The 9497-nt window shown below is 35.8% G+C and overlaps 1 protein-coding gene across 1 annotated transcript in view; it reads left to right on the top strand.

Moving 5' to 3' along the window:
- The first annotated feature begins 340 nt into the window (after nt 1-340).
- The window catches only part of LOC111088358, a 50774-nt gene continuing 41617 nt past the window's right edge, over nt 341-9497 (top strand). Inside the window, exon 1 of the mRNA XM_022398254.1 lies at nt 341-797. Within this exon, the coding sequence (XP_022253962.1) occupies nt 350-797 (448 nt within the window). The 5' untranslated portion in view covers nt 341-349. The remainder of the gene's footprint in view (nt 798-9497) is intronic.

Here is a 9497-nt window from a genome sequence, read left to right as displayed (position 1 = left end):
TCTATCTATTCTAGGTGTATATACTGCTATACAAACTTTAAGCAAAGCAAAGTAAACTAACCAGTGGTTAGTTTTTTTCCATGCTTTAGAAATAATACACATTGAAACCGTGCATATCCAATCTACTGGTTTTATATGTAGTATTTTTATTTTTCCTTTCCTTCTAAATTCTAGACTAGTTTTCGGAATAACCAATAACACGTTAGGATTGGGAGACTTGCATGGGGCTTGCGCCAAGCTCGACTGAAAGCTCCAACATCGATTCTGTGCTTGTACGCGGCAGGTAGTTCAAAACCTACCTGTGAACAAAAGTGCTTAGCTAGGTGGGTACCAGCGGAGACAGACTAGAATGTCGTCAGAGTCAGACCACCGAAGTCAAACGACAGAACAATTTATCAAAGAAGCACCGGAGATGTTAGAAAAGAAGAGGCACGGGGAAGATGTGGATGAAGAACGTTCAAATTGCAAAGAAAAAGTGACAGATGAGACAGAGTCAGATCGTGAGCCGATAAATGCAAATGGCAACACGAGAAATGAAGAACAGAGAATTCCAACGATTGAGTCAAATATTGATAAAGGAATCGTCAACCAGGCACATATTGCAAATAATTATAACCCAGTTAAAATATCCGATGAACACTTTAAAGCAATGGTTGATTACTACGGCGGAAAACCCTTTATCAAATATGAAATATCCGTACGGGAAAAACACGGCGTGTTCCGTAAAGCAGTGCCCTTGATGCCTGTATCCTTATCTCTCTTACTGTGCATACTGAACGTCCTAACTCCTGGTATTGGTAAGTACATTAAACAATCCTAACTCCGGGTATTGGTAAGTACATTAAACAATTCTTCAAACTTACTTGGTTTGTTTGTTGTAATTAAGCACAAAGCCATACAATTGGCTATCTGTGCTCTGCCCACCACGGGTATCGAAACCCGGATTCTAGCGTTGTAAGTCCGCAGACATACCGCTGTGCCACTGGTGGGCTAAGCACATAGCTACACAATGGGTTATCTGTGCTCTGTCCACCCACAGGTATCGAGACCCTATTTCTAGCGTTGCAAGTCCGCAGACATACCGCTGTGCCACTGGGGAGATCAAACTTACTTGATCACAATAAGGGTCAATGTCGTAATTTTTAGGGCACAAGTTTAAGGTATTATAAATTGATAACTTACGAGTGAATTGTTTTAAACTTTTCAGATTACGCTGACATTGTATTGTTTTTACATAGAAATGTAGGGAATTTCATATTCATTTATTTATACCTTCCTCAATTACTGCACGATTAGATTTTGTTGACGTCACTGTTTTATGCTCGGTTCCGTGTTCGCGGCCTTAGAGGATTGCTACAATTTTTTATATCAGATAGTGCTTTTTATGTTTATACGGCGTCTCTAAAACTAAACACAACAAAAAATAAACAAGTTTTCAAAACATAGCTCTGCTCTTAAATAGGTTAATGTTGAATTTAAAGGCGTTTTTAAACCTAACGGAGCCCCCCAGTAGCACAGCGGTATTGTAAACAATTATTTCACTGAAAATAAATGGTTTTGGTGGAATAACTCGGCTACCATTGTTTCATCCTATTTCTAAAACACAATAATCCAGATGTTATCCGGTGTTTCTATACTGAGAACAAACAATATCTGTACAATATACCGATATCGTAGATAAATTAGTTCTAAACTCCACCGTTAGGTTTTGTTTGTTTGAATTTATGCACAAAGCTACACAATTGGCTATCTGTGCTCTGCCCACCACGGGTATCGAAACCCGGTTTCTAGCGTTGTAAGTCCGCGGACGTTGCCCTGATGAAGCCGCAATGGTGAAACTTTGTACTACTAACTCTAATGAAGCCGCAGTGGCGAAACTTTGTACTACTAACCCTAATGAAGCCGCAGTGGCGAAACTTTGTACTAGTAACCTTATGAAGCAGCAGTGGCGAAACATTGTATTAGTAACCCTAATGAAGCCGCAGTGGCGAAACTTTGTACTGCTAACCCTAATAAGCCGCACTGGCGAAACTTTGTATTAGTAACCCTAATGAAGCCACAGTAGCGAAACTTTGTATTAGTAACCATAATGAAGCCGCAGTGGCGAAACTTTGTACTACTAACCCTAATAAGCCGCAGTGGCGAAACTTTGTACTACTAACCCTAATAAGACGCAGTGGCGAAACTTTGTATTAGTAACCCTAATAAGCCGCACTGGCGAAACTTTGTACTATTAGCCCCGATGAAGCTGTAATGGCGAAATGTTATACTACTAACCCTGATGAAGCTGTCTATTTTTTTATTATATGGAGACTAAAGGCCGCTTTTTGTCAAACTCCTTCCCTGTTTGAACTGCAAATTCTGGTGTTAAACATTTCATACTTAAATTACAGTTACGTAAACGGGCAACATGTTGCTGTGATTTTTACAGATTATTTCAATGATCCACAAAATCCTAAACGACAAATGAGAGTTCATGTTTGAACTAACTTAAATATACAAATACGTTTCAATAGCCGCGGGCTTATAACGCAGAAATCGGGTTTAGATCCCATAGTGGGCACAGCTTACATAGCTCATCCTAAGAACAAAGAAAACAAAAAGCCCCGTTCATAAGTAGTAAGCAAGCATTCCATACTCCCAGAAATGGTTTTCCTGCAGTTCTCTAGTCCTGAACTATGTCTACCAATATACGTCTAAGTCACCTTTTGACAATAAAGTTAAAAAAAAATATTAGCCGAGAGAGAGAGAGGGGGCTTTTACTTTAACACTTTTTAACCTTTTGATCCCTTCAAAGGTGCAAGGACGCACTTGTGCAAAATTCTGACCTTTTATTTCCAACCCAGGTTTGTGTAACAACGTTTTCTATGGTTCCATTTTGATCCTCTATACTTCAACTCCATGTATATGGAATGGTTGCATTTAAGTCTATAACTGTTCATCTTGAGGAGAGATTTTGGAAATGTTTGGTTTACCGTGTTTCATTTCTTATTGTCTAATGCCTATAGCTTTGACATTGACATTTTGGGTGTATGATGAATTTTAATACAAATTCATGAAGGTCATGACCTTGAATGACCTCATTGATATTGCCACAGGGTAGATCCTCAACATCTTGTTCCTTACCACTGACAATTATTTTTCTACATCTCTCCATTTTTGACTTATTTGTCTGTCAATAAACTTTTGATTCAACCCCTTTTCAAATTATCAATAATATATGACTCCCGGCGGCTCAGCAGTAAGTCTTACAACTTAAAGTTCTAAAATACGGGTTTCGATACCTGCAGTGGGCAGAGCATAAACAGGCCATTGTGTAATTTTGTGCTTAATAACAAACTGATAAAAGACAAAAAAAAAAGGTCTATACTGGCGAATCTTCAAAATACATTTATAAAAATATTTTTTTTTAAATGTTTCAGTTAAAACTTTTCTGGATTTTTATGAATAGTGCGTGATTTCACCAGGAAATTATCATAATAACGAAATCACGAACAACGTTAAAAAAATAGTTGAGATTTCCTAGCAACGCAAGAAGTACTCGAGTTTTCATCTGAAAATAATAAATACGGATTAAAATACAATTACAATTACCCATTCATTATGTGGTTATTCATTAGTCAGCAACTAATGGAGTAAGTTTTACATGTTTGTTCTTTCAAGTAAAATCACTTTTCGTTTCTCAAAGCGTCCGAGTCATTTTAATATTTAGAGTTAAGTTTGACTGTAGATTCCGTATTTTACATTAAAGGTCAAATTTGTAATTTTTATTATATTTTAACTTGGATGTAGTCTTTCGATGGTAATTTTTAGTCCGTTCCTAACTGACTGGTTCACCAAATAAATTTATTCCTTCGACAAAAAGGCACCAGATATGGAAATTATTAAACCCTCTTTGAATAAGACGAGAGGACTTGCAAAAATAACAGAATCGTACAGGTTTAGGCCTTTCAAAAATAACAGAATCGTACAGGTTTAGGCCTTTCAAAAATAACTGAATCATACAGGTTTAGGACTTTCAAGAATAACAGAATCATACAGGTTTAGGCCTTTCAAAAATAACAGAATCGTACAGGTTTAGGCCTTTCAAGAATAACAGAATCGTACAGGTTTAGGCCTTTCAAGAATAACATAATCATACAGGTTTAAGCCTTTCAAGAATAACAGAATCATACAGGTTTAAGCCTTTCAAAAATAACAGAATCGTACAGGTTTAGGCCTTTCAAAAATAACAGAATCATACAGGTTTAGGCCTTTCAAGAATAACAGAATCATACAGGTTTAGGCCTTTCAAGAATAACAGAATCATACAGGTTTAGGCCTTTCAAGAATAACAGAATCATACAGGTTTAAGCCTTTCAAGAATAACAGAATCATTACAGAAATTCTAAACATTCAGTTAGATCATTATATAGATCCAGATCTGGATTAATTAGTTTACATGGTATTTTAACTTGATCTGTATCTTATGCAACACATGGACTAAACGCCAGGTCAGAGACCTCAGATTTCAGGCATAGCCATCCCTAATTTACAGTTGCTGACCAGAAGGAAAGTAATTTGTCAGTGGCATTCGCCGTCAGACTAGCGTGATTGACTATTACGGATATGAGGTACCTATAGGTGAAAGTGAAGAGCGTCTTCAGCGAACCTTGGACGTTCAATACGCAGCCCGATACGCCTAGGTTAATTAGTAGGGTTTTGTTTAAAATACTTGCTAGGATAATCTTAATTATAAATCATCACATCAGTTCAAAAACTTTGTTATCTTAAAACCATAAAAACATTTCTTAGACGACTAGTTTCGTTAAAATTACAAATAAGAATATATATTGTATAATAATCACAGGATATGAAATATTAAAATGATTACATTGCAATATTTCATCAACTGAATAAATTCACTGTTAACGGAATTATCGATTATAATTCCCTTAGTTGCCTCATCGGCTAGCTTAGATTTAGGCCTAGATCAATATACGATACTAAGCGCTATTGTTAAGTTTGTTTGTTTGTTGTGGATTTCGCGCAAAGCTACACGATGGCTATCTGCGCTAGCCGTCCCTAATTTAGCAGTGCAAGACTAGAGGGAAGGCAGCTAGTCATACCACCCACCGCCAACTCTTGGGCTACTCTTTTACCAACGAATAGTGGGATTGACCGTCACATTATAACGCCCCCACGGCTGAAAGGGCGAGCATGTTTGGTATGATGGGGATTCGAACCCGCGACCCGCAGATTGCCTATTGTTAAGTAGCTATTCTCTAAGTCATCGAATTAATAATTCATCTAATTTAACTAGGATATTAAATCTAGAAATTAACAGTTACTACTCAAAACCATTATTATATTTGAACAATATTACTTTCTAGTCACCAAGACCGCTTGAACTAGTGGTTAGTGTGCTCGGACTATGACTGAGGATTCATTGTTCGCATGTTGTTGCCACGAAAACATGCTTCGCACTTTTAGGCCACTTGTGAGTTATAAGAATGCCGGACAACTCCCATTGTTTGGTCAGTCAAGAGTAGCCCAAGAGTCAATGATGGTTCCTCTTGATTAGCTGCTTTCTCTCTGGTCTATCAGTCCAAAATTTGGGACGGCTGTGCACAGATATCCCTTGTGTAGCTTTGCGCAGAAATTCCGAGAACAACAAAGTATTCTTCCTCGAAAAGAAGTAGTAACAAATAAAGTTGATCGTTTTGAGATCAACGTTAATCGATAATCACCAGCAAATTTCGCTGAGTCCTGTACACAAAGTAGCTGCAGCGTGAATAATGCAATCCTAAGTAACGAATAATGTAAGTGTATGCCAACGGTACTAAATGTCCTGTGCCAACGACGCATTTCGTCTAATTCCAGAGGTCATCTGATATACGACGGATATAATTGGTGAACTGTAATTTGTATCAATTTTATTTAAGTCTATACATTAATACCCACCAAAAAGTGCATTTCACACTGATTCTAAGATTTTATTCATATTTCTTAGCCTCCCCCGGTGGCTCAGTGGTACGTCTGAGGGTTTATAGCGATCAAATTTGGGTTTCGATACTCATGGTGAGTACAGCACAGATAGCCCATTGTATAGCTTTGTGCTTAACAACAAACGCATAAACACGGTTCTTTTTTCTTAAACTTTCTAGGCAAGTACACTCTTACAAGAACATATTGCCAGTTTTTAATGGTTCTCTTTTGAATGCCCCCCCCCCAGTGGCACAACGGTATGTCTGCGGAATTACAACGCTAGAATCCGGGTTTTGATAACCGTGGTGGGCAGAGCACAGACAACCCATTTTGTGGCTTTGTGTTTAATTACAAACAAACTCTTTCGAATATCTTAAATAAGATAACTAAAATAAAACTACTGGACATATTTTCAGAGTTATCATCTTATAGCTGGGTTCTAAGTGAACAGTAGAAGTGCACGTGAAATAAAGAAATTCATATTCGATATCATAGACATGAGCGTCATTGTAGAAACTGAAAATTTGTCGTTGTTTTCGTTCTGTACTGAGATTCTAAACACGCTTCTTTTTCTCTCAAGTTGAGGTTAGAAACTTCACAAGAATATACTGTTCAGTAACCAAAGAACTACACGAGACTATATATATACACATGCGTGGAATCACACTATACATGCATAAATACACACCTGTAAGTATATATCGATAAACGCATTATAGCAGCAGTGGTTGTCAGTAATTAACTAAAGATCTGGAGCTCTTAACGATCAGTAACGCGGAAATTTCCATACTGCAATATTATGTATTAATTTTGAAGTATTTATATGAAGTGCTGAGAATCGTTTCTTGATCCATTGAACATTTTTTTAGTTAATCCAATAAGAATTACGTTGAAAAATACGTTAAAATTTGTCTTAATCCATTAAAAATTATTTGTAAAAACGTAAAAAAAAAACTTATTGACCAATGAGCTAAGAATTATTTTTTAATTCATTGTGAAATGTATTTTTTTAAAGAATTATAAAAGAGTTCAGAAATACCTGTGTAACCCCTTTTAGGATTATTTAATTATTAATTCAGGTTTAAATTTAGTTACTTCGTTATTAAACAATACGTCTAATATATACATATATATATGAACAGAGAGAGAGAGAGAGGTCTCATTTTTCAAAATTGAGTTCATTTCAAGTTTCAGTTTATAGTAACGTTCTGAAATTTTTAATGTATCTCTGTAAAAATCTGCAAACTGTCTCTTAAAAAAGACTGTTTAATATTGCTATAAGCTACATTTTCAATGTTTTGATTTAGGTGTTGGCTAGAGAACTCATCACATTAAAATCAAGTACGTCCTAGAATACCTAAAATATTCTACATGTCATCACGAAAACTTAGAAACTTCGACGAATATCTAGTACTGAGACATCAGATAAAACATGAGTATGCCAGTCAATTAGTAAGCTAGCAATGAACTATTTGGACCAGCGTTAGTTTATCGCGTATATTCAGTTACTTAATTTGAGTAGCCTTGAAACTGTTACAAGTAAGCTTATTCTTATGTTAGTCGTTGTATCGTAAGCGACATATTTCTGCTTTAGCGTCATTTTGTAGACTTAGGCCTACAAGTACAACTGCGTACAAGTGATACTGATAGCAACCAACGTTAAGGAAGAAATATAATAATTTGTTTTCGTTACGTAGACTGGATTGAGCCTTATTTTCACCAAATAACTTAAACGATCCCGCCAATAGAAGGAGCAACGATACAACAATATATTGTAATAATACTCAGTATTTGTCTGTCCTGAAAATGCGCAAGCACCTTACTATCTACATGCGCATGCACTTCATTTCAAGAGATGTAAACAAAAGGCAGCTGTAAACATAGTTTAGTAGACATATTGTACAACAAAATATTAAAAGCTAACGTCACGTGGTAGAATAAAATAAGTTTATTTACTGGTAGTTTTAAGTACAGTAAAGTTTAGCCCTAATTAAACTAAAGCAAAAAAACGTACACAAATTACAGTATTAATTTAATTCTTTTTCCAATATAGGCCGTACTTAATAAAGGCTTAACTAATGTTAGGCCTAAGACAAGTGGACTTACAGATTTCGGTGTCTGCGATTAGAATTCTTTTGTATTATTCTGGAAACCTTGTATATAAAGAAGTATTGTTGTAAATATAGAGATTAATTTGATCGCAAATGTTCTGCGGGTCTCTGATAGTATTACACATAACATGCTCTGTGGCTGTATGGCTTGTTTTTTCTAACACATTGGTTAGAGTTAAGAAGTAAGAGTTGTTTGGGCAATTAAGAAATATTTACCTATCATTCTTGCTCCGTTATTTGATACAGTTGACGCACTGGTTTGTTTTATTTCAATTATTCACATTAAAAGTGGTTATAGTTGTAAAGGATACACCATTTGGGTTAAATTTTTCACCGTTTAGGAATTCTATACTAGCTAATTTACCTCAGTTATCATACGTGTCTTATGTACATGATAGTTAGTTCCTAACCCAAAACGTAGTTAAGTAACTGTTACGTATCTGCTTGTTTGTTAATTTCCGGTGTAAATTCTTTCCGAGGAACTTCTGCAATACACGTCCCTTCTTGATTAAACCAGTTTATTCTTTCTCGATACAAACTTTTAATACACAGTAATTCCACAGTCAGTACGTTTCTCGTCACTTTAAACTTAACAATTTTTATAATACATGCTATAAATCACAGCGATTCACAATTTCTATAGCTTCGCTCTCTACGAGTGCAAAACACACACACTAGCTCGAAACAGAATCGTAAACTATCCGAAACTTACCGTAACTACTGTTAGCTTTTTCATTAACCATCTCCTGGCTTTTCTCTGCCAGGCTTATATACTAACAAAGAGGCGTCTCCAACATTCGCGGAGTTCTCCGATTATTCGAGAAATTCACCATGCATGCTCCCATAGTCACGTGACTTCCGCTGTCGTAACATAACACACTGGATTACATCAAATGTGACCAACCTTTTAAAGATGAAGTGGAAACAGAAGGTATAATATACAACCAAGAACGACCCATAATTTTTAAATTTAGTTAATAAATATACTTGAAGAAGACATACCACTGTTCTGTCGAAACATGTAGTATTTTTCCCCCAAAACAAATCACTTCATTATGTTTATAAATCGTTGTTTGCCCACTTATTATTACATTAGTATAATGTGCTTCCATACTTAAGTATCTAAAATTATTGTAAGTATTCTCGCCGATATTTTGTTTTTAAAATCTAACTCTAGCAGCACAACTACTCAACAGTCGATTAGTTGATGAAAAGTGCTATTCTGCTATTTGCATACATAGATAAAAATAAACAAAATACACACTATTTACAAAGATATCTATTAGAGATTATCTTCCACAGAGCCATGTTGTAAACAATGACGTGTGCTTAACATCTCTGAATTATTTGAGATATCTACGTTTTAGAACAGTTTTTATTTTCATAAGTGTTAGATCATTCTTTGGCTCTATCTGTCTG

The sequence above is a fragment of the Limulus polyphemus genome, unplaced genomic scaffold (genome assembly GCF_000517525.1).
Source record: "Limulus polyphemus unplaced genomic scaffold, Limulus_polyphemus-2.1.2 Scaffold3608, whole genome shotgun sequence".
Classification (NCBI taxonomy): domain Eukaryota; kingdom Metazoa; phylum Arthropoda; class Merostomata; order Xiphosura; family Limulidae; genus Limulus; species Limulus polyphemus.
This window is presented reverse-complemented; position numbering and strand designations above follow the sequence as displayed.